Source organism: Leguminivora glycinivorella, chromosome 22, assembly GCF_023078275.1.
Source record: "Leguminivora glycinivorella isolate SPB_JAAS2020 chromosome 22, LegGlyc_1.1, whole genome shotgun sequence".
NCBI classification, from domain to species: Eukaryota; Metazoa; Arthropoda; class Insecta; order Lepidoptera; family Tortricidae; genus Leguminivora; species Leguminivora glycinivorella.
In genome coordinates, this window is record NC_062992.1 from 178,216 (window position 1) to 205,553 (window position 27,338).

At 41.3% G+C, this 27,338-nt stretch overlaps 1 protein-coding gene across 1 annotated transcript; it reads right to left on the reverse strand.

The window, feature by feature from the left end:
* Positions 1-4,385: 4,385 nt before the first annotated feature.
* On the reverse strand, positions 4,386-18,622 carry LOC125238051. The gene is made up of 15 exons (XM_048145340.1): positions 18,257-18,622; positions 16,961-17,190; positions 15,739-16,059; positions 15,269-15,380; positions 14,924-15,004; positions 14,354-14,439; positions 13,977-14,108; positions 12,863-13,045; positions 11,862-12,085; positions 11,626-11,654; positions 9,199-9,428; positions 7,656-7,854; positions 6,309-6,811; positions 5,273-5,455; positions 4,386-4,635 (listed from the first exon to the last, which is right to left on the reverse strand). Exons 1-15 carry the CDS (start codon positions 18,291-18,293, stop codon positions 4,423-4,425), a joined length of 2,763 nt encoding a protein of 920 aa, XP_048001297.1. The 5' UTR covers positions 18,294-18,622; the 3' UTR covers positions 4,386-4,422.
* Positions 18,623-27,338: the final 8,716 nt, after the last annotated feature.

Genomic DNA, 27,338 nt, shown 5'->3' on the forward strand with positions numbered 1-27,338 from the left:
GTGTCATCCTTAAGACATTACTTACTTAAGTTTAATTCTTACAAGAACCAAATGTAGTGTCTCGCAATCCGCTCAAAAGTAAAGTTAAATAATCTAACAAAACATGTGGCCCAGGGTGCGTAGCCAAATGGCACAAACGCTCACGAAACGCTCACGAAACGAAGCGCTAGTAGATATCTATGGCAACTATTTAAATGAGTACCAAAAAAAGTTTTGGTGCCCCAACCATTGCGACCAAAAAAAGTAGTTGAGCACCAAAATAATGTTACTTAAAATTATACAACTGCCACCAGTTTTAGTAAACCGTTTACATTAAATAGTAAAGTAGCACCAAAAATAGTAAATGAGCACCAGATTTTGAGCCCCAAATTAATGCACTTTTGTAACCTAAATAAATAATGGATTACCAAAAAATATGCATATAGGTATATTACCAAATATAATAACACCAAATTTAGTAGCTCCTCACGATAAACCCCCTGCACACCGCACCTCATGCACAGCGCTTTTGACCAGTCTCATGAGACAGCGAAGCGACCCATAAACAGACGAACTGCTCCTAAAAAGTGGGTTAGGTTAGGTTAGAACTGCGACCAGCATACAAACGAACTGCTACCAAAAAGTGGGTTAGGTTAGGTTAGAACTGCGACCCCTACACAGACGAACTGCTACTAAAAAGTGGGTTAGGTTAGGTTAGAACTGCGACCTCTACACAGACGAACTGCTACCAAAAAGTGGGTTAGGTTAGGTTAGAACTGCGACCCCTACACAGACGAACTTCTACCAAAAAGTGGGTTAGGTTAGATTAGAACTGCGATCCATACACAGACGAACTGCTACCAAAAAGTGGGTTAGGTTAGAACTGTGACCCACACACAGACGGACTGCTACCAAAAAGTCGGTTAGGTTAGGTTAGAACTTCGACCCCCCACAAAGACAAACTGCTACCAAAAAGTGGGTTAGGTTAGGTTAGAACTGTGACCCCTACACAGACGAACTGCTACCAAAAACTGGGCTGGGTTAGGTTAGAACTGCGACCCCTATACAGACGAACTGCTACCAAAAAGTGGGTAAGGTTAGGTCAGAACTGCGACCCCTACACAGACGAACTGCAACAAAAAGTGGGTTAGGTTAGGTTAGAACTGCGACCCCCACACAGACGAACTGCTACCAAAAAGTGCGTTAGGTTAGGTTAGAACTGCGACCCCTACACAGACGAACTGCTACCAAAAACTGGGTTGGGTTAGGTTAGAACTGCGACCCCTACACAGACGAACTGCTACCAAAAAGTGAGTTAGGTTAGATTAGAACTGCGACCCCCACACTGACGAACTGCTACCAAAAAGTGGGTTAGGTTTAGGTTAGGTTAGAACTGCGACCCCTACTCAGACGAACTGCTACCAAAAATTGGGTTAGGTTAGGTTAGAACTGCGACCCCTACACAGACGAACTGCTACCAAAAAGTGGGTTAGGTTAGAACTGCGACCCCCACACAGACGAACTCTTCCAAAAAGTAGGTTAGGTTAAGTTTGAACTGCGACCCATACACAGACGAACTGCTACCAAAAAGTGGGTTAGGTTAGTTTAGAACTGCGACCCGTATACAGACGAACTGCTACAATAAGTGGGATTGGTTAGGTTAGAACTGTGACCCCTACACAGACGAACTGCTACCAAAAACTGGGTTAGGTTAGGTCAGAACTGCGACCCCTATACAGACGAACTGTTACCAAAAAGTGGGTAAGGTTAGGTCAGAACTGCGACCCCTACACAGACGAACTGCAACAAAAAGTGGGTTAGGTTAAGTTAGAACTGCGACCCCCCACAGACGAACTGCTACCAAAAACTGGGTTGGGTTAGGTTAGAACTGTGACCCCTACACAGACGAACTGCTACCAAAAAGTGGTTTAGGTTAGGTTAGAACTGCGACCCCCACACTGACGAACTGCTACCAAAAAGTCGGTTAGGTTAGGTTAGAACATCGACCCCCCACAAAGACAAACTGCTACCAAAAAGTGGGTTAGGTTAGGTTCGAACTGTGACCCCTACACAGACGAACTGCTACAAAAAAGTGGGTAAGGTTAGGTCAGAACTGCGACCCCTACACAGACGAACTGTAACAAAAAATGGGTTAGGTTAGGTTAGAACTGCGACCCCTACACAGACGAACTGCTACCAAAAACTGGGTTGGGTTAGGTTAGAACTGCGACCCCTACACAGACGAACTGCTACCAAAAAGTGGGTTAGGTTAGAACTGCGACCCCCACACTGACGAACTGCTACCAAAAAATGGGTTAGGTTTAGGTTAGGTTAGAACTGCGACCCCTACTCAGACGAACTGCTACCAAAAACTGGGTTAGGTTAGGTTAGAACTGCGACCCCTACACAGACGAACTGCTACCAAAAAGTGGGTTAGGTTAGAACCGCGACCCCCACACAGACGAACTGCTACCAAAAAGTAGGTTAGGTTAGGTTTGAACTGCGACCCATACATAAACGAACTGCTACCAAAAAGTGGGTTAGGTTAGTTTAGAACTGCGACCCGTATACAGACGAACTGCTACAATAAGTGGGATTGGTTAGGTTAGAACTGCGACCCCCCCACACAGACTACTTTTAGGCCAATAGTATTTGAGTATCATTTTGTAATAAAATGCGGTAACAACATTGGTGCTCATTAATTATTTTTGGGTTGACAACGATTATTTTGGGTGTTATGTACTTTAATAGCACGGCAAAATCTTACAATTTAGGTTTCCATTTACATTAAAATGGTGTTTTAATGTTGGTGATCATTTTACAATTTTTGGGTAATTAGTTATTATTTCTTTAACGAAAGTTACAATATTTGGTTATCATTTTTCATTAAATTGGTACACTGATTTTGGTGCTCATTTACTAAAATTGGTGCTAGAATGGATTTTATTTGGTGTGAAATGTTACTAAATTAGGTGCTCAGTTAAACATAAGCCGATATCTATCCCTATCGCTCTTGCCTATTGGCGCGACAGAGCCGGACTACGTTTCGTTTTCGTTTGGCGTCGGAGAAATGCCATTCGGCTACGGGGCCTGGTAAGCTTGAACAGACCAGTCTCGGGCAGTTCTCAGGAGGCGCGTTTTTACGTGTCCGGGGCAAAAAACGTCAAAACTGTTCTAAAAATCTGAATTAATTCAGGCATAATCTTTAGCCTTTGTTCTAGTTGGTACACTATAAAATGATTTATTTATTATGTGGATAATATAAGTAATAAAATATTTAATGCGGAAAATGACCTTCGGTGGGCGTGTCCCGCACCCAGAATTTGCAAAAAAAAAATCATAACTCAAGATGGAGTTGTTGATCGCAGTTGTTATAGATATTCACGTATAAAGTATTAGTTTACCTATCATATTTTCTATATAAAAATAATATGTTAGCTTAGCTCATCGAGTAAAGACAAATTTACGATGTGTCCCGGGCTAGTGACTGATTTCGGTGTCATTTATTAAACATGACAGTACTCTTACAAATTAGTAGATCAGGGACATAGTGGCACAAATATAGTAAGTTTTAACTATGTTTTAACCATTCAGTGTAGAGGAGATGCAGTACCGTTTTATAAAGGGGACTTTTTAAAGGTTTCTCAGTCATTCGGTGGGTTTGGTCCCATGTTTTTTAAGATTCGGTGGTTCAATTTACTCCCACAGTTTTAGTGCATTTGTCGTCATGTAAGGTACTTATAAATCCTTGAAAGTATGTTATTTCGCCATTATGACCTCTCCTCTGTATCATGTATGCTTTTGCAGTTATCTCCAAAAAAGCGATAAAATTTGATATCAGTGGAGTTGATTTCCGTGGTTTCGGTGGATTTTTTGACCACCGATATCAAAAAAAGTGGCCACCGACTTCGATTGCCACGTTGTAAACTAGTTGATTGTGCATTATTTTCTAATTGATCAGGGTGATATCCTTAACCCGTGCTTCTATGCCGGCGGCCGGCTAACTAAGCTGAGCGTATACTGTGAGTTTATGACGTTTGGAATACGTTACTTGATTGCGTACGTCATGGAAAATATAGGGAGTTCGGTAACCAGATGCAAAGCCGAAATTGACTTTAGTTAGGTATAAATGTCTTACAGTTATTTAAGAGTGTGCGACCACGGGCGACAACTTTGCTCGGCGACTTTTGGTCGCTCACTCACATCCAGTCTATGGCCTGGAGGGCGATTTTTAAATCTCGCATACGGGATTTTGTCACTAAAATATCGGTTGAAAACGGTGACTTGCTTATTATTTTCAGTGACAATTTTCTGAATTCGAACGCGTGAGACTCAAAAATTGGCCCGCTGGTATCAAAGTGTAGTACACAGAAGGTGCCCATAGACTGGACCTTTAAAAATAAAAACTAGCATGATTTTTTTCTCATTTATTTAAAAAATCCTCTAAAACAGTTCCTGTATAGCATCAACCGTCAGCCCCTTGGTCTCGGGCAGGCAGTAGGCCGCGTAGCCCACGGTGGCGAAGCAGACGACCGCGAACAGGTAGAACAGGCCGCCGAGCCCGAGCGCGCTCGCCAGCGGGCCGAACGCGAACAGGATGGCGAACGTGCTGGCCCAGGTCAGCTCGTACGCTAGCATGGACAGGATGCTGGATACCTGGAACAGTCGTTTATGTCTTGTTTATTAAGCAAAAAACGTTTTCGGTGAAGGAAAACATCGTGAGGAAACCGGACTAATGCCAATAAGGCCTTAGTTACCCTTTGGGTTGGAAGGTCAGATGGCAGTCGCTTTCGTAAAACTAGTTCAAAATTTCGTTTAAAATAGTCGCAAAATTAGTTGTCACAGCGGACCTCAGGCTTCCATGAGCCGCGGCAAATGACGGGATAACGTAAAGATAATGATGATGTTTACATAGTTCACAAGGAAAATTCTTAAATTACTGGCAAATCCTCAGTGTTAATTGAGACTCCAGTGCCTGTTAAGATGAATCCTAATAGATAGATGTAGCTGTACGCCACTTTAAGGCGTTTAAGAATTGAAGAAAGGCAATAGGCATAGAAAAAAAGCGACCGTCCGGTAGAGCTGGGCCGGTATCCCAGAAGGTCAAACTAAGATGTGTATAGACGCCTCTCGACACAGGATTGAAACAATAAGTTGTCAAATATGAATAAGTCGAGCATCAAATCAACCAATGTTATGGCACCCTTTGAACGAGTATTTTTTTGTTTCCAAGGTAAGTACGTTTTTAGTAATTGTCTTATACAGATAGGGCTGGGTAAGAGAACAAACTCACCTCAGGCAGAAAGACTTCAGCCGCCACCACGAACGGGACGGCTCCCGCGCCCACCGTGTAGATAAAGCAGAAGACCAGGATGACCACCGCCGTGGCCACGGGCGGGGCCCACTGCAGCTGGATCTGGGACCCGAGCAGCACGCAGCACAGCCCGGAGCCCAGCGACGACCACAACATGAGAGGCTGCAAGACAATACTTATCATTCGTAGGTTAACGACCTTTCACATTGTATAGTTTGACCAGGGATTACTCAGAGAGTACGTCTGAACGTATGCCAGGTTACACCAGTTTGACAGGACTGGCTTCCCCTGAAGGAAGCCACCTAGTAAAAGAGAAGCGGCTTGTTATCTCATGTCTTGTGAGACGGCCTATAGACATACCGCTTCACTGAGCTGCGTCCCACAATAATATCTTTGGTCGTCATACCCTGCCCTGCCGCCGGCGTTAAACGGGACTCAGTTAAACTGTAGGCCTTTAGTAGTTTGTGGCTCTGCCTGATAAACCGACGTTTCTGGGTTCGAATCCCAGTAACTTTAGTGTCTGGGACCTGGGTGCAATACAGTCAATCTGTCTGGTGTCTCTGTATGTGTCCTATAGACATAGGTGTGACTTAGATTGAGGAATTTGGGAAACATTTCTAAAGATACCTACTTTGTCTTGAAATTTCTTCGCATCTTTTTCTTAAATATTACCTACGCTACGTGCAAAAGAACGATATTGAAGAAATTGTCGATGGAAAGACTTGGATTTCATTGGTCGATATTTGCAAGATGGTTTTCTTAGAAACAGTTTGATATTGAAATTATATTTGTAAAACGTAGGATAGGTACTAAGCAAATTGCAATCCTTCATCTAGATTCTTCAAGTAAAGGCCACTTGCACCGCTCGCTCGCTTAACTCAAGGTTAGTGGGCTGTCAACTGTCAAACTCCGTATAAAATGGTAGGTTAACCCTCCATTTTCGGTGGTGCAAGTGACCCTGAGATAAAAACTCTACAGCAGCTTAAGTTGTTAAGCTATGATAAGTCAAACTTACTCTCCGCCCAAGCACGTCAATCAAGTACGCAGACAGCAAATTGGCAGCAATAGACACGAGTGCCATCAGCACACTGCACAAGACCGGGGACACGCTCGGCACGGCCGCTCCGAACAGGTCCCCTGCGTACACGCACACGGCCACGTATCCGTGGAATATGGAGCACGTCAGCAGCGTCAACACCAAACTCAACGCTTTTCTCGTCGACGGTCTTTTGAGAAGCTGCCAAAATGATCTCTCCACTGTTTTCTGTGATTCTTCTTCTTTAGTTGGCACTGCTTCGGCTTTTCCTAACATTTTCCTAATGTTGTCGACCTCTTGCATTACGTCTTTGGAGTCTTTGGTCGTATTTCTGTAGTACGCGACGGCGTTTATAGCATCTTCTTCTCTTTCCTTCTTCATTAAGTATACGGGTGATTCTTTCAGTAGCAGAGTTAAGGCCGCCCCCAGCACAGCGATTATTAAGCACACGTAGCACATCGGGGTGTATTGTAGATATCCACCTGAAAAATTGAATAGTGACAGTTAAGACATGCAGTGTGTGGGTTAAATTGTGGCGTAGGAGAGAGGCTGGCAACCTGTCACTGCAATGTCACAATTTAGTTTTCTTTCATGCAACCCCTTAACACTTTCGAAACCGGGCTCTACGCGGCGCTACGACATTTTCGCTACATACGGGTTTCCCCATGTAATCGGCTACGCTTCTACGAGCGGTGTGCCCGACAGTCGGGTTCTTGGTAGCGAAAGTGTTGCCAAAAGTGGCACGGAAACTTGAGTAGTTTCATGTGTTCTACCTACCCTTTTTTGGGATACAGGCATAATTGTATGTGTGTTGTACCTGTGTGTGAGACATGCAGTAAACTATGTGCCCACTATTAACTAGTGTTAACTACTTCATTAATCCTCGCGGAAAACCGCAGTCAAAATAACACCAGACCACAGCCAATAGTGTGTTCCTGTCGATTAGTAAGGGTACAGCTCCATGAGGGAGCGGACTGTCGAGGTCGGCAAAACGCATTTAACAGTAAGAATCAGTTTGGCTCATTGAGACAAGGTAGTGCTTCGTGCGGGCAATTTTCTCACACAACTGCTGAGCTTAACTGTAGCGGGGAAACGCTGCACGCTGCAAGTAGATATCCTTGGGATGATGCGATCACTAGAATATATCGACGACAACTAGTCAGTTATAGACTATAACTTATAGTTACCTAACAGGAAGGAGAGAAGCATGCCGATCCCGTAGGCTAACAGCATGCAGGAGGCCATGGCGCCGCGCAGCGCGGGCTGGCAGACCTCGGCGATGTACACGGGGATCACGAGGAAGCTGCCATTGTCCAGGATACTTACCCAACAAGAAGGAGAGCAGCATGCCGATCCCGTAGGCTAACAGCATGCAGGAGGCCATGGCGCCGCGCAGCGCGGGCTGGCAGACCTCGGCGATGTACACGGGGATCACGAGGAAGCTGCCGATGCTGCAGCCCGCCAGGAACATGGCTGCCAGCAGCGCCTCCACGCGATTACACAGCACGATCACGACCCAGGTCACCTGGAACATATACCACTTGTCTGGTATTCGATTCAGTTCTACCGAATTGCCATAGATGACGCTGGTGTCATCTTCACTGCTGTGATGATTTCACCATCCCCTTTCCTCTCGTAGGTATAAGAAGTGTGGGAAAGTGGTTCAATTGTGTGCCGATGGGCTAGGAACCTGTCACTGCAATATCACAATTCCTTTTAATTGCTTAATTGCTAAGAGTGGCTCTGATATCAGATTCATGTGATATGTCCCTTTTGGGAATGTAGGGGTTGCGATACTTGCGTTATGCAACTTGCGCTCAAACTTATTCTTACTTATTCTTTTTTTATATTTTGGATCAAAATCCAAAATATAAAAAAAGAATAAGATCTAACCTTGCACAATGAATGTCAGTCCAAGCGAGTAACCATTTCACAACATGAAAAAGGTAAGTAGTTGATCTACCCTAATTATTGCGTATTTGCATTGTAATATGCCTACTTGAACATAAATATTTCATTTTCATTTTCATATTCTAAATAGTGAGAACACTTATGTACCTACGTAACTTGTTTTATAAGATCTCTTTATTTACATGAACATATTTACATAATTATATAAGAAACTAAGACTAAACTTAAAAGCTAGCTAATGTCTAAAATAGGCCCTTGAGGCATTGTACCAAGGATACTGGCGACATTTCCTCGCTGTATCGCAATGCTGATACGTTGTGCGAGGAAGTCGCCAGCTCTTCGGTCACCAGTTACCTCAACCAGACGCTTCGCGATTTCTGTGAACAACTTGTTCGCGCTGGGGCCCCATGGACCTAGAGTTTCTACACCAAAGGGTACAAAAAGGTATTCTTTGCCAAGACTTTTGTATTTATTACGTTTCAAAATTTCGGCACTTTCTGCCGCTGCGCCCGCTTTTATCTTGGTCCGTTGGAGGTAAATAATTAAAACATTACCTATCATTTTCATTTTTTTCTTTCGTGTATGATATCTATTTAAATTTATAATTACCTATCATGTTTATTTAGAGAGCTATCTTTATAAGGTATTTTATAGTGAAGGCGTAATTATTTAAATACGCATAAGACAATGTCAAGATAACTATTATCTTTATCTATGACTTAATAATTAACTTCCTCAAAATAGACATTATACTTCTTTTCCGGTCCTGTAGCCGAATGACATTTCTGCTATGCGAAACGCCGCAGAAATGCAATCTATTTCTATGGCTCTTGCGTATTGGCGCGACAGAGCCAGACTGCATTTCTGCGCCGTTTCGCGTCGCATCCCTCCGATGGACACTGTGCCGCCGACATGGCACGCTTCACAAACTCAAGAAAGAAGGACACATCCCACTCACAACATGAGCCACCGCCGACAGCAGCATACACTTCTTCCTCCCCAGCAGATCCAGTAGTATCCCCATGATCGGTGTCCCCACCAGCGCGCCAATGGATACCGTGCTACCGAACAACGCGGATTCGAACCCCGACATGGGCCGGTGCAGTGGTGTGGCCTCCGACTTGAACAGGCTGCTCGTGAACGCGGGCCATGAGAACGTGATCACGAAGCTCATACGTATGTAGCAGACTGTCGAAAAAACCATTTAAATAAATACTTTTAAAAGGATTATTATTTACCTCTAGCTTTTCGGTAAAGGAAATCATCGTGAGAAAACCTTCATACTTCTGCGAAGGAACTCAAATGTGTATGTGAAGTCCCCAATCCGCATTGGGCTAGCGTGGGGACTATAGCCCGAGCGCTCTCATGCATGAGAGAAGACCTGTGCCCAGCGGTGGGACGGATATAGGCTCAATTATTATTATTAAAAGGATGTAGACCTCGCCAGATATGGCGGGGCGAGCTTAGCGCCTTAGACAGAGACGTGGGATATTGCAGGAGATAAAGATACGTGGAGGAATTTGAGGGAGACGTTCAAAAGAAAGAACTTCCACATAAGTACATTTTGAATCTTTCGTGTTTTTAGCTCTGATAGAATATTTGTGTGGCTAGTCAATCTTTAAAAATGTCTTATAAACATTTCAAAAACAGAAAAATACTGGACACTTACCAATAAAAGTACACAAAGACTGGTTTATTATAGACATGGTGTCTTTGTAAATTAAATTATTAACTCTAAGAATAATTACACTTTGGAAGTGGCCCGCGCCACTAATATAATAAAATAACTAATTAAACTGGTATTAATGTTATTATTCTCATCGTGTACAGTCAAATACATACACGCCAAAGTTATCATTATCATTAGAGATTCGCAAAAAGTAAACAATGATGTTCACTCTAAGAGCGTTTTCACACTGTCCGATCCAGATAGACTAGAGATAGTCTAGACAGACAAAATATAGTATTTTATGCAACCGGCGTTTAAAGGAGGTCAAAAAAGACGAGTGGCGCGGGTAACAATTTAAGGCGAAGCCGAAAGACTCCACGAGTATTTAAACACCGTTGCATAAAATACTTTTTCTACGACCATGCAAGTGCATGCAACTAAGTTAGTTTTTAATAGTTTTCTAGAATAAATTTCGTGTAATTCACACTGTTTCCTGTACCTATTTTGACGCAAAGGTTTGCACTGCCAGCTGCCCAAAGCCATCCCCCGCCGGCTTCCCGCGCACGCGCTAAGTATCGTTATAAGAATGCGTTGCCATGGTTACAGAGCCAAACAATGCGTTTTCAATTTTTTCGTTACTGCGCGTGTGCGCGGGAAGCCGGCGGGGGATGGCTTTGGGGAATAGACTAATGTAGTGTTTTAAAGATCTAAGCACGCCCCTGTAAATGACGAATCAGTTCGGGAGTAGAAAATAATTATACATTTTGATACCATTAAAGTTTTTACCTATAAAGGATGATTTTGTAAGTACTAGCCAAGCTTTGCATTTTGTGGCTTCTTAGACTTTTGTGGTAATGAACAACTTTTATTATGGGACCAATGCTGAAATTGAAAAAAAAAAATAGCTGTTCCATAGAAATGAAATGGCGGCGGCCGGCGGCAGAGCGGCACCATGTCAGGCAAAATGTATATCAATTTTGTAAATAAGTATGTTTTATTTTGAAATGTAAAATTCAATGTACATTTTCAATGAGAAATAAATTAATATAATCTAATTACATTAAGTAAATCATATACTTCAGTATCATTTTTATAAGTTACTTAAACAGGTACTGATTTACTGAACAAATGTGTTCAATCAGGAGGATCGAATGATTTAAATAAAATAAATAAATAAATATTGGGGACGCCTCACACAGATCAGCTTAGCCTCAAACTAAGCAAAGCTTGTATTATGGGTGCTAATGCGACGATATACTTACTTAAATAGATAAATACATACCTACTTATGATGATTTATGTTCAATCAGGAGGCACACTCAAAGTTTATGACAGATGGCGCCACCTAAGGGCGGGCTAATAGCCCATTGCACTGATAAATAATTTCATACGTGAGAGCGAGAAGCTGATGTTTTTCACTCTTTCACATATGAATGACAGTGACATGCAGATGAGGCGCCGCTGGCGGGATAAAATGTCAGTGGGCCTCCTCATTTTCCAGTAGTGTACTAGGTTCTTAAATTAGATACGTAATAGGTAATGCGAACGATAAGATAACAATACATAAACCTCGAAGAAGCTGAAATTTGCTCATTTCCATATTGGTAAATTATTAATTTTTCAGTGAAATTTCCATCTTCATCTCGAAGATAGTTGGCAGTTCTCAGCCGTGCATTCCTTCCCGAAACTTATTAGCAGCTAAGTTGTGCTACTAACCTACTGTTGCCTGCGGTTTTTCCGGACACCTTAAAGAAAACAGCGTATACCTATTCCCATTTTAAATTCCGGCAACGCACCTGCTCGTCTAGCACGAGCGGAAATCGCTCACCATCAGACGATCCATCTGCTCGTTTGCCTCCTAAAAAATCAACCATATTATCAAGCTTTAGGGAGCTTCCGGAAGTTAGGATATAATGAAACAGCAATTCAAACTCAACAATTTAATCCATCACGTCCTCCTCCTCTCGAAGAGCGTCTGTATAACGTCGACGGGCAGCCCCTTGGTCTCGGGCAGGCAGTAGTACGTGAAGACTGACGTGGCGAAGCAGACGACGGCGAACAGGTAGAAGATCTGGCCGAGCCCGATGGCCGCCACCAGCGGGTTGAAGATGAACAGCACCACGAAGCTGCAGAACCACGTCCACTCGATCACCAGCATCGAGAGGACGCCTTTCACCTGGAAAGGGGTTAAGTTGGAGATAGAACACTTAACTTTCACGTTCTGCACCTTGGCATCAGCGCATTGGCATCGCCATCCAGCGAGGAAACGCAGCCAGTCTTATGGGCACATTAGGTACTGGCAGCGACTTGGGAGACATCTGTAGGTACAGTGTAGTCCCCCTAGGTTAAGTTAGGTTTAGTTTAGTTTTAATTTGTTTCTATTCTTTTGATATTTAATGTTATCCTTTGTTCTTAATACATATAATTTTGCAACGTCACTATCAGATATATCGGAGCTGCGAAAGCTATCACAAATATCGGATTTCACATTATCCGATCCGATATCAGATGTCGGACCGATATCCCATACATATCAGGCGCCACCTTGGATTTTTTCCATTGAAATCCTTCCGACAATAAAGGCGTGTTCTGATATTACATAGTGACAGCTTTGGCAGCTCCGATAGATATCTTTAATTGCAACTGTACTGTACACACATATATATGTAGTATACTCTTAGGTTTAGGCAATTTGACGTGATTGCATTTTGATGTCTAGGAATTGAAGTAAATGGGTAAAATATAATTAAGTTGCTATATGAAACCTAACCAAAGTATGATTCGATTAGTCACAGTAATCCGCGTTGAATTTATTTTTCCGCTCTGATCCATACCACGCAGCACACTCAAAAGACGAGAAAGAAATGGGTTGACTGAGAACAGATGATAGTACACTCTCTGCTGGCACAATAATTGATTAAGAGACAGCTTAGAAAATGTGATTATTTCTCACCTCAGGTAAGAAGACCTCAGCGCTCAGCACGAACGGGATGGTGGCAGCTCCGAAGGAGTAGGCCACACAGAAGGTGTAGATGACCACAGCGGTCATGACGTCAGGCGCCCAGCTCACGTGGATCTGCGACCCGAGCAGCAGGCAACACACGCCAGATGCTAGGGAGGCGTATTGCATGAGAACCTGTCATAATCGTATTAATAGGTATATAAGATTATTCCAAAATGTTTCATTAGGTATCTTCAATGGACTAATTTAAAAGCGGGGAAAAGTTCAGAAAGTGTTTCAAACTTAACAAATAGCAGTGTAGCTCCGGTAGAGAGGACCATTTTGTACCATTTGGCATTGAAATTTTAGGTCCATGGGGTCCAAGAGTGAACGAGTTTTTTACAGAAATCGTGAAGATTTAGGCAATTGCCGCGATAGCAGTAGACGCGAGACCAACTTATAATAACGATACAGTGATTATTTCAGTTCCTTAATTAAACGTTCGTTGACAGCACCCTTTGATATTCTTTAGCAGTAGGTACAACTATTTTCAAACGAAATTCATATTGATTTAAACTTTCACGATTACTACACATAATTGGACGTAGTTACGCAGAAACTTTTGTTTTTCATACAAGGTCTAAAACTTAATAACAATTTCATGTGGATTGGAACGTTTCTGCGTAACTACGTCCAATTATTTTTAAAATCGGGACTTAATCACGCAGCTTTTTATTCGCGCGGCTGACAGAAGGTATTGATGTAATTTCAAGCCAGTCTTCTCCGAGACCACGGGGACAACGCCGTCCCTGAAACGTTGGATGTCAGTTTAATATGTAGTCATACGCGATTAAGTCCCGATTTTTAAAATAATTATGTAGAAAAGAAAAGAAAAGAAAAGAAAAGAAAAGAAAAGAAAATATTTATTCATAACATCAGTTATAGGGTACATATTAAAACATTATACTTATAATTATACATAAGTACAGATTATTTTCTATTATTGATATAGTTATGTGTGGTTATATCGGGATTGAATATAATTATTTAATATTTTATTATCAACTCATTAATGTCATAGAACTGTTCATGTAATGTAATTCATTGTTTTAAACATGCGCCGTACCTTTCTCCCAGCGGCGTCCGTATAATAGGCAGCCACTAGCCCCGACGCCAGCGTGATGATGGAGAACACGATGCTGGAGATGGTGGCCGACATGCTGGGGATGGCCTTCGAGAACAGCGTCTCCGCGTACACCTGCAAGAAAGGAGTACAGGAGTACCTACAGAATCACAACATAAATATAACTGGTTTTGTTTAGTGGTTGCAAAATAACACCACTCAGGAGTATCGAGGAGAAGAAAAATAGAGGGAGGGGGGAGAAGAGGCCAATGAGAGGGGTTGATAGTTATATAATTATATTTACGCGGCTCACACTTAGCAGAGATCACGACATTCACCGTTCACGACAGCTGCAGAGTTGAAAGATGATGTCTCTTTACCTGCACCACCACCAGGCCCTGGAACACCGACGCTGTGGCCAGCGTCAGCGTCACCATCAGGGCGCGGCGGGTGGAGTACGATTTCCCTGGAAGAGTAAAGGAAAATTCGTAAATGAAATACAAACACAGCAAACATAGCAAAAAGGAGTGTACAAGTTTCTAATGGGTTGGCAACGCGCACGTGACACTACTTGAGTTGCAGGCGTCCATAGGTGACGGTGACCGCTTTCCATCAGGCGGACCGAAGGCTTGTTTGGCACCGACGTAGTATTAAAAAAAAATGGTTACAACTTCCTTTCTCTTGTGAGTGTCTTAAAAGTTCACTGTGGGATGGTACCTATGTACGAAATAGATCAGGAATTCAATTATTTCACTGTACACAGTACATACATACTTGATAAACTTTTCGGAAACGTTCCGATTCTTTGGGAGACGAGCGTGGGTCTGAAGCCAATGTACCTAGTTCCCGTTTGAGCACTTTGATTTTGTCCGTGTGATGGGACGCACGGAGAAGCAGCACCCGCGAAATAAACAACGTAACCTATATTAATAAAAAGTTGATTTACTTACTAACAAACTGGATGGTAGAAAACTTCTGAACCGGATTCTCTGTAAAGGTAGCCCCAAGTTTACATTCTTCTGCCGGAGTATCTGAAAACATCACAGAGGTTATCAAAAAAAAATGCCATTGAGCTGGTACCTATCGATATTGATTCTGGGTCGAACACAAGCGCAGCGAGCGCGAAGACCTACCCATTATTTAATTGCATTATTAAGAGTATTAGCATCCTGGATTTGTGGATTTTCGTCACATAGGATTTGATGACTGTGTTATCCTAAAGAGGGGTGACAGGGGGTAGGGGTTAAAATCCTTAGCAACAGGAGGACCCTCATTAGAGATGCTACTTTACTTACCTGTCTCCAACTTAGCAGCATCCAGAATGCGGCGGATCGTTAGCAGCTCCTGTTGGACTGTCTTGGAGGACACCTTCGTGGCTCTGAAGAACGCCACTGCCTTCGCAGCTTCCTGAAATCAAGAGAAACGCATGATTTATGAAGTCTTTATCGTTTTTTGTTAGTATTTTACGAGCCGCCAATACGTGTGTCACACGGACTATGTGGGTGATAGGCTTCATTTGATTTAATATACATTAATCATCATCATCATATCAGCCCTTTATCGCCCACTGCTGAGCATAGGCCTCTCTTCTAATACGCCACTTGTCCCGGTTCTGACTTAGTCTCATCCAGTTGTGACCCGCAATTTAAACTATCTCAAAAGCCTACCTTTAAATATAGATTACATGAATATTGCGATTAAAAGTAAAAATAATCATAAAAAAGCATCTGATGGGGTATCATAAGTAATATAAAAAAAAACATACCTGTTCCTTTCCTTTCTTCATCAAATACAATGGAGATTCCTTCAGTATACTGAGCAGTAGTACTCCAAGCACAGCCAGGGCCAGGCAAGTGTACACCATGGAGTAGTACTCCATGTATCCCCCCAGTGCGTAGGACAGCGCCATGCCGATAGCGTAGAAGATGACGGAGGCAGAAGCGACGCCACCCCGGATGGTCTCCTCGCAGAACTCGCTGACGTAGATGGGGACCACGAGGAAGCCGGCGCCGCCGATGCCGGACAGGAAGATGGCGGCGAGGAGCACCTCCACGCGGTTGGAGACCGCTATCATGATCCACGCGAGCTGGAAAAGGGTTGCCAATTTAGTGTCATAATATAATGAATATTAAGGGACAGTTTTACAAAGAGAGTTTTGAATGATTCACGGTTATTTTCATTAGGCTTATATTGACCGGGATATAGACCGTGATTATCTTTTTGATTTTTGTCGTGCTTCCGATATTTCGACGCAGTTGCATGCATCACTTGCATCATCAACAAATATCAAAGACGAGAAACCAGGACTATTAGTTTGGCAGGTGCATACATACATAGGCTCACTAACCACTTCGACAGACCGTTCGTCGTAAGAGTCAGAAATAGCCGAAGACCGGAAGATAAGTGGAAATAGATGGAGGAGGTCTACATCCAGAAAGGGTCTAATACTCTTCTTCTGCGTATCACTCTTGACAGAGTGGTCGACGTCATCATGCTGTGTCCTGAGAGACACGTTTTACAATTTTCCGCCATTGTTCTCCGACGGCTGCCCTGCGGGTGCCCACATTGTATTGTACTGGGCCATCTATCGCTGCCTTCACCTGGTCTGTCCATACCACGAGCTCAAGTCCCCGCAACTTTGTCCTGAACCACGAGTCACTCAATGGCAAGGTTTCCTCGTCGAGATACGTGCCCGAAGAAGGTGAGGATTCGAGCTTGGAGCCTTGGACTGTAGATAGGCGCTGTTTGATGCCGATCTCTTGCAATATAGAATCGTTTGTGCGAAACTCAGTCCACGATATACCCAGCATTCGTCTCCAGCACCACATCTCGAGAGCGTCTATTATCTTCGCTTTCTCTCAAAGTCCACGTCTCTACGGCGTATATAAATATCAGGAATACCACTGCTCTGACAAGTCTGAGGGTCTAATTATATAGAGTAAAAGTTATTTATTTATTTTATTCGGCCCATGCTCTGTGTCACTCACCAGGTGCATGACGGAGAACAGCGTGACGCTATACTTCCTCCCGATCATGTCGATGAGGAACCCCGCGGCCGGCGTGGAGACCAGCGCCCCGATGGAGGTGAGGCTGCCGAAGAGCGCCTGCTCCATCTCCGTCATGGGCCGGTGCAGGGTTGTGTTGGCTGACGCGAACAGCTCCAGGGTGGAGGAAGGTAGTGTGAACGTCACGCCCGTGTTCATGCATAGCCAGCAAACTGAAACACCAAGAGATTACTTACGACTTTAAGTCTCAAGGTTAGTTTACATATTTAGCCCTTAATTTGACACAAAACTCATGGCACAAAAGATAACTATGATGTTGTATGTCCTTCTGAAATAAATATGTATTGCCAAATCAAGGATTAACGTACGTGGTAATAGGAACGAAGATAAGGGGAAAAAGTTTTAAGTTAACAATCTTAGTGTCCTAAAGACAATTCCAGAATAAGAATAAAAAATAAAATATGTTAACTTAGAAATAATCTGGAACAATAATTTAATGGCCAGCTGTTCTTATTTGCACATCTATCGAGCACTTCTCGAACCTATTCCTATGAGCCATAATTCGATAATAGAAGAAATCCGTTTGTTATCCTCCGCATACAACATGATTAACCGTATGTTAGTCAAAGAGGATCGAATTTAAAAGTGCTTATTTGAATAAAGAATATTTTGACTTTGACCAAAAAAAAATGTTAAATAAAAAACCGGCCAAGAGCGTGTCGGGCCACGCTCAGTGTAGGGTTCCGTAGTTTTCCGTATTTTTCTCAAAAACTACTGAACCTATCAAGTTGAAAACAATTTTCCTAGAAAGTCTTTATAAAGTTCTACTTTTATGATTTTTTTCATATTTTTTAAACATACGGTTCAAAAGTTAGAGGGGGGGGGGCACTTTTTTTTCCTTTAGGAGCGATTATTTCCGAAAATACTAATATTATCAAAAAACCATCTTAGTAAACCCTTATTCATTTTTAAATACCTATCCAACAATATATCACACGTTGGGGTTAGAATGAAAAAAAAAATCAGCCCCCACTTTACATGTAGGGGGGGTACCCTAATAAAACATTTTTTTCCATTTTTTATTTTTGCACTTTGTCGGTGTGATTGAAATACATATTGGTACCAAATTTCAGCTTTGTAGTGCTAACGGTTACTGAGATTATCCGCGGACGGACGGACGGACGGACGGACGGACGGACGGACGGACGGACGGACAGACAGACATGGCGAAACTATAAGGGTTCCTAGTTGACTACGGAACCCTAAAAAGGCACTCACCTATGACCGTACAAAGTATCTGCCGCACATAAGACATCTTTACTTCACTTCCAGCGTGTCAGCTTCTTCCAACAAATCGACACGACTATCAATGTTCGCGAGCAAACAAGGATTAGGCGTCTGATAACCGCCTCGCTCGAACTACTAATCCAGATCCAGACGCGTGTAGTGGATTTTACCTACTAAAGGGCTTGCAACGTCAATTTTTGACGTTTTTAGACGGTCAACCAGATGTCGTGGAAGGCCGTCAGCAGTCAGCACCTGTGTGCGTGTTCCCGCTGCGTGCCCCGGGCACCGACTCGCGCTTGACCGCGTGGAGCGATCGGAGGTTCAACTAATAACGGCCTCATTCGACCTTTGGGATACGTATTTAGCTCTGGATACGATGTAAATCGGGCGACAATAAAATATACAGACTCAAAGTACACAGGGTTATTTTGTAAACTAAGTAGGTACTTAAATAACTACTAACCAAACTTTGAAAAGTGAAATTTAGGTCTCAATTTAGTGTACCATTTATTTTAACAGATACGATAATTTTTGGAAAAATTTGCATGTTAAATTGAATTGATGAATACTTTTGTATCTTGAAATTGTATTGTTATGTAATGCATGTTAATTATAAGATGTAATGTTTTGAAAAGAAGCGGCCCGCCGAGTTTCTTGCCGGTCCCATAGTGGATACCCCCCTCTCAACCGAGGGAGGGGGGGGGGCTGAAATCTTCTCGAGGCTGAGGCGTAGGGTTAGAGCCGGCGCGGCGTAGCTTTATTTTACGTTCATATGCGCATTGTAATATGCCTACTTGAAAAATAAATATTTCATTTTCATTTTTTATTCATTTCATTTTCATTTTCAACCCTAAAAAGACGAAATGTAAGCAATGCATTAGAAAGGAATATGATATGACCCTGAACCGTTGTCAAGCTTCGCTTTTGTATCATATAATTCCTAGCGTTAAAAGTGACGTATCTGTTTAAAGAAACGCCATTTTACACAGACGTTTGAGTCCGATCCAGAGCTAATTGAAGTATCTGAAAGTTCGAATCTAGTCGATACACATATGTTCTGGATTACTACAAGCAGTAGGTAGATAGCGGGAGTTCATGAGGTCGCGAACGGCAGCGTGGCCACATTACTCTATTGTGGAGTCTATTTATACAGACCACTTTAGTTACTGTGCTGTGTCTAAAAGGCGGCGTTGCGTGAATAGGATATTTTCTTTCGCAGGTTTGGTCTTTAAGCCAAAGGATGGATTTAAGAAGTGGAGCAATCTTAAATTATTGAAGTAAACTTTCAGACGGGAATACTAGAATTTCATCTTGATATCTGTATCGGTTTTATCTTTTTTTTTTTTTTGGTATCTAGTTTTGGTATCATTTTCGGTGAAGAAAAAACGTGAGGAATCCGCATTGGGCTAGCGTGGGGACTAAAGACCGAGCCCTCTCATGCGTGAGAGGAAGCCTGTGCCCAGCGGTGGGACGATAGGCTCAATTATTTATTTATTTTTATCTATAGATATCATTCATGCTATTAGGTCAACTTTGCTATCGTTTACTTATAAATCGAGGGAAATCGGAGGCTGAATTCATTTATAATTTCGATGTAAAAACACGTAAAAATATATACTTACCCAAAAACGACTTTCTTTCAATTCCTCTTCATGCTTAAACTGCTAAATTAAGTAAATTAGATTTTGGAGTAGACTTACTTTGAGTCTTGAGGAAGAACATGGGTATTCCTTATATCAAAAATTATCTCTTAAGGTTGTCAAAAAGGAGGTGGAAATTGGTTTGGGGTACGGGTAACGGCTAAAACGATTTTGATGAAATTATGAAATTTGAGTTTGAGCCGCAGGGAAGAACATAGGAATTAGGATATAGTTTACATAGCAAAACGCTTTTAAGTTATTTTCAGGAACACAGATATCAATTCTGCCAGAGGAAATGTGTTGTTCAGTCAACGCCGTACTCGGTGTTTTGTTAGCGTCTGCACAAACAACTACTTACCCGACGAGGGAAGAGGTTACAATGTTGCCGATTTGTATGGCTCAAGTGAGTAATAGTAGTTTTCCCCTCACTAGCTCGGAAACACGTGTAATAATTAATACCAGCGGGTAAAAACGCATTTTATCCACTAGTGGGTAAAGTATTTTGACCTAAAATAAAGTCAAATTAACTGCTTTAAAATTGATAAGAGTAGGTGAATCTAGTAATAAAGATGATTTACCAACTGTGGAACTACTGGAAGCAGGGATAAACGCATTTTTTGCGTTGTAGTTACCTCGCTATAGTGAGGGGAAAAGTTTTGTGTTACACTCGGGTGCAAATGTATTTTACTTCTCGTGTGTAAAAAACTCGCAAGTTCAGGATTCTATTCTCGAACCACGAGCGAAGCGAGTCAACTATAGAATCCTTTCACTTGTTCGTTTTTCAATTCCACACTCGGCGTTAAAATACAACTTTGTCCCCTTGTATAACAAATAACTATTATATGACAGACACATTATGAAATGCGATACTTTCAATGCCAATAGAACGATTTTGGAGAACAGGGTGGCTAGCCGAATGGCACAATCGCTCACGAAACGAAGCGCTAGTAGATATCTATCTCTATCGCGCTTGCGTATTGGCGCGACAGAGCCAGCGGCGTATCGCTTTCGTTTGGCGTCGGAGAAATGCCATTCGGTTACGGGGCCAGGCCCCGTAACCGAATGGCATTTCTGCGACGCGAAACGAAAACGAAACTCCGCTAAAGGTAGTCTGGCTCTGTCGCGCCAATACGCAAGAGCGATAGAGATAGATATCTACTAGCGTTTCGTTTCGTGAGCGTTTGTGCCATTCGACTACGCACCGTGAGAACCATAGCTGAGAAGAAGAAAATGGGACTCAGAATCGCGAATAGGAAGACACAGGACTGATGTGAACAAATAATGACTTTATACTAGTTCTTACCTTAAATAACTTCCCATAAGGCTTCAGTTAAAACCAAGCGGGCAAGCACGGTCGCGTGATATGACCTATCGCGTCGGTGCGTTCTTTGATTCACACTTTCCGTGAGTGCGAAAGGGATAAATTTTAAAATAATTATGTCAAAAATTATAGTGTATTTATTTATTTAAACTTTATTGCACAATTAAAAAAAAAGTATACAAATAGCGGACATAATGCCTTAAGGCATTCTCTACCAGTCAGCCATAGGGCAACACAGAAATTTGCGAATGTGGGTGCAGTGAGAAAAATAATTTAAAGAACATGACAAATAACATAACATAAACAACTACTTATAAGGTACAGCGGGGCAAATCTCGACTGGGGGACAAAATAAAAAAAAAATATTACTTATGGGACATTCTTACACAGATTGACCGAGTCCCACGGTAAGAAGGCTTGTGTGGGGTCAAATGTAACTGGTCCATTTTTTTCCATGTTTTACAATGTTTGCATGATTAAATAGAGTGTCCATATATGGTGGTTATATATGGTAGGCGTGTTCAGTGGATACATGTAAAACTCAACATCATAGCGTAATAATGGGAAAAATGGTTTAGTTACAATTGCCCCCCAGTTGAGATTTGCCCCGCTGTACCTTAGGCAATTTACAACTATTAACGCTATTTATATTTACAATCAATCATCATCATCGTCCTCCTTGCGTTATCCCGGCATTTGCCACGGCTCATGGGAGCCTGAGGTCCGCTTTGACAACTAACCCCAAGATTTGGCGTAGGTACTAGTTTTTACGAAAGCGACTGCCATCTGACCTTCCAACCCGAAGGGTTTATTTCCTTACATGTTAACCAGATGGCATGTACACCAACATTTAAAAAAATATTAAAATTCGGCAGAGTATTTAAGACTACAAGAAGGCTGTAACTAAACCTCCGCTCACCATACTTATTTACTTACTTACTTGACTAACCAACAGTATAGCTAACCCCCCTTTAAATATACCCCGTAAATTTGGCCTTGTGATCGTCTAGCGTGAATAAGTAGAACCCTTCGATGTGAACCGCGATAACCTAGATCCTTTAATGAGTATCAGCTGTATTTTTGACTAATTTTTAAAATTTTATTTATATTTTAAAGAAGAATAAAGGTTATTGTAGCATAATAACATAGTGTTATAGAAGAGTATTTTATCAGATTTAGGCCTAGAAAGTTATATGTGAGAAAATTAATGACGTAATGAAGAAATTTTAAAATAAAAGTTAGTGAGTGAAACATACATGAAATAAATATTAAAAATTATTTTGGAAAACAACCGCTACGCTCTATTAGTGATCCTGGCTTGGGTACGAACTTGCGTTGCGGAATAGGATCCTTAATCTCAATCAAACTGCTTTATTGAGAGTCCTATGCCAAGCCAGAAGGGCTATCTATCTACTAACTAACCCCCCTTTTATTTTGTTTCTTTTCCCCTAGCTAAACCCCCCTTTTCCCCAATACTGCTAATAGACCATAACTTCTCGATCCTTCTAATGTATCATCAAGGCTCCGAGTAGTTGCTACCACTGAGAACGAAGTAAATAAGTCTAGTAACTCCTTGAAGCTTTTGACTTGTCATCAGTGGACGGCGCTCGCATGCCACTGGGCCCTATAACAAACCTATGCTTTTTATTCCAAAGAATAGTTTGTTTCCCTAACCAACTTGATAGAATTTACCTTGAAAAACTAGTTAGCAACACTCACTGGCTCGATGCTACATGAAGAATCAGAAATTGCTACCACAATTATTAATTTCACTCAAATAAATTAAGTAATAAGAGTTTTTATAAATTACCAGTTTTACCACATATTTTAAGATAGTAAACACCACATTTAAAGTCCATTTAAACCATATAAATAGTAATAGTTAAATTATTTCTCCACAATACACGTTGACCAATTATATTTTAAGACCAATCATAATAGAACTCTACTTTCATAGAAATAGTGTGTGACGCTACCCTAATCCTGTCGTTTTCCCTACTCTAGCATATCTGAAACACAGACCATCACTTACCATAGATCTAATGTTCAGAATATGCACAAGTGTATCCCTACCATAAGCTGTACAGTTCAGCCAGCGAAGCTGAGATAGGCAACCTATAGGCTTGTGTCGGTCAGATCCCCCCCTCTGCTTTTGCCCGCGGGCTAGGGTAGCAGAGAGTAGATCGCCCTATCCGTGTATATATCCAGTATTCTAAGACACACCAGTACCAGCCACACGGAAGACCCAGCTGCGATCAAACTTTACTTAGATATGGATCGATCACAACCGAAATCCCCAGCGACCAACGCCAGCATGAACCAGAGCACCGAGTAAATAAATATAAATATATATAGGACCCCAGCCTCAAATACTGCCGACTTCAGTGAGCAAGGATTACTCCTAATGTCTTTCGTCAATCGTGAAAGTCCTCACTTCCATCTAACAGTTGGACTCTTTGAGACCGGTGAGAAAATACGCTTTTGTAAGTAAATAAAAGCGCCCAAGCCCTCCACTTGGAACAAAAGACCCCTAAACGCCTTATGTTTAACAGCCGCAAGGTATAAAGCGCTTAGCCGGACAACAGTCTGTCACAAACAATGATCTGGCTTATAACTTTCACTAAATAACCCCATGGAAAATTACTAAATTCAATTTTACTGACCAACTAAATAAACGAATGAAGTTTCCTTTACGTGCTATAATCTAAGCTTAGTTTTGCAAGAATTACTCCCTACAAAACCAAACACAGACTTATCTCCAAGCACCAGCCATACATCGACCCAGTCTTTGTATTGCTTGACGGCACTCATGAAACAAAGCACAGAAAACTTCACTATACACATCAATTTAAATGTAACACTACACTATAAATAGAACACTAAATTAACCCCACAACTGACAGTAAAGCAATTCCACCACAGGTCCAAATTCAACTGTACGACGATATTGTCCCCGCACAATCAAACAAAGACACAATTTCAAAGTTTACAATCACTTAGAATAATTTCCAAGTAGAAACAAACAGAGAAATAATAGCAGAACAACTTCACTCACCAGTATAACACACGAAAGCCAGAGACACTGTTAGTCTTGTGGATATTGTAAGAATGACGCGCGTCGGCTCGCTTCGACCCTTTTATAGTATCTAATGGAGACACAACAGAGACTGGGGACATAATGGAGACTGGAGACATACTGGAGACTTAACAGAGACATAACAGAGACATACTGGAGACTGGAGACATAATGGAGACATATTGGAGACACAATGGAGACATAATAGAGACACAATGGAGACATAACAGAGACATAATGGAGACATAGTGGAGACATAATAGAGACACACTGGAGACTGGCGACATACTGGAGACACAATGGAGACATAATGGAGACATATTGGAGACACAATGGAGACATAATGGAGACATATTGGAGACACAATGGAGACATAACAGAGACATTATGGAGACTTAACAGAGACATAATGGAGACATAGTGGAGACATAATAGAGACACACTGGAGACTGGCGACATACTGGAGACACAATGGAGACATAATGGAGACATATTGGAGACACAATGGAGACATAATGGAGACATATTGGAGACACAATGGAGACATAACAGAGACATTATGGAGACTGGAGACATAATAGAGACATAATGGAGACATAACAGAGACATACTGGGGACTGGAGACATACCGGAGACACAACAGAGACATAATGGAGACTGGAGACCTACTGGGGACATAATGGAGACTGGTTTGTTTACTAAGCCGTACACCCTATACATTTAACGTCCATGTTCTCTCAGCAAATAATCGTTTACCTATCAGTAGTAACATCTGCATGCTTGCACGTGTTTTAGAGAGAGACAGAGCTATTGATATTGTTACCTATGTAGTCCAATAGTGGAGTGTTTCGTAAATATTTTTACGTAAATATTTTTACGTAAATATTATTTTGTGAAAGATTGTTTAAATCAATTTAGTAAGTAACTTCGCAATGAAAGATCACATTTGTTCCTAATTGTTACATTGAATGATATATTCAGGAAGTATAATAATCAATATTAGTGATTATTACCTCTCTGACTTGTAATTAGAACCAAGACGCAATATCGGAACGTCATTCGTTTGTCAGATCAGATTGTCAATGTCAACAATCCATCCATGTGAATATAGTTTGTAAATAAGCTTTTTCCAATAAGTTGTGCATCAAATAATAGTGAATTTTATGAGTGATGACGTAACTAAACATGTGATAAAGCTTCGCAGATATTATTTGTTAAAATATTCAATGAAATCCCGAAGGAAATATGCACCAAAAAATTGGTCAAGGAAAAGTTGATTCGCCGTAAGTTTTATATGTAATAACGAGTCCATTTCCTCGTCATAGATGCTTGTTCTGTTACAACTCGCCCCCAGATTGGATTTCTTTTATAAAATACAAAGTGGTTTGTAAAAAAATCCAATCTCACTTAGCAAAAGAAGCAATAAAATTGAATAAAAGAATAAAAGAAAAATATCTCTAGATCAGTCGGAAATATCCCCCCATTTCTAATCGTGTGGTGTGTATTCCAATACTATGCAACTGCTAGCGACTCAGTTTTGAAATCAGCTCATCAGAATCTCGACAATGAACCATGATAACCCCTTTCTCAGAGTCCACGCATCGCCAGGGATACCAGGTTGTGAATCTGATAGGTCCTATTAACCCGTTCTTGCTAGCTCGTTCCCCGGTCGCGGCGAATATTCATTCCATCCACACTGTTGGACCGGAATAATTATCGTAATAATTTCAACGAGTTCACAATAACTTCCCACGCAATTACGAAGAAACCTTTAGAGCTCTCATTATAAGTCCAGAGCCTTCAATCTCCATTGTCGGAACTCAAACCAATTTCTCTACCTATTCACTCCAGCCACATGTTTTGGCGCATGTCTCATACTTGAATAAAATATACAGACTTAAAGTTTATTTGAGTGTGTTTTTTTTTTTTAATAAAACAAACCTTAAATGACATAAGCATGTACCTCAACTCGGTACCATATCATGATCAAATGAAGAAATGATTTGATGATACTAAACTTCACATATTTGAACACATAACAAGGAACCAAATATTGAAAAGAGCCTCGTTCTCACTAGACGATATCGGCCCTTAAATATGTCGATTGTCAAATACATCCCATTCAAGATGAGGTGTGTGGTTTTAGTATGGGTCTTATTACCTTGTAGAGTGAGTAGCCACGAAAAACTACCCTTGAAATGGGTCGAATCCAAATGGATTTTAACCTAACCGATAAGCTTTTTATGGCTAATGTGTTTCCCTCAGCCCCCCCGCTGTTTATTCCCCGCAAATTCCGACCAAACTAGTTTTGACCACTTTCCAGCGCTGTCTGTCCGTATCAATCCACTCATTCCATAAAAAAAATCATTCAAGACACACATCATTCAGTCATTCATCCCATTCAAAACATTCTTACATCTATAAACATTCATCATCTCTAAATTATTCACACACACACACAATGTAACCATTCTTACTTCCTCATTCGCTCTTTCACTCGATCTCAACAGAAAGCCAACGCTTTTAAAAGTAATCAAAATAACGAATAAAAATGGAAATAAAATTACACAATAACTTCAAAAGTTTACGTATCCCATTTTACTCCACTCTACCCTGACTCGAAGGCAAAGAAAATTTCAATTTATTTATGATAGGTTTCATTTTATACGTCTATATTTCATTTTTACAAAATATTTATTAACCGCAAACAATTTGACAATGTGTGAAAATTGTTTGATGCACATACTAAAAATAAAATGTTCGTACGGACAAAATATTATATTTTATGGTCACATTTTAACTAGAGTCAATTACTGTAAGAACACTAGCCTACTTTCAATTTCCCTGTCTTTGTTGTTTTTTTTTTTTTTTACAGTTCATAATGCAAAATTGATAGCATAAAATGCAAAAAATTTATAAAAGTAAGTACAGTCACTTAAACAAAATAGTGGCCCTCCCTACTCCGATCTTTGTAGAACAAAATACTGACCGAGTTATGCTTAGAAACGAGGATCTGCACTGGTGATTACCGATATT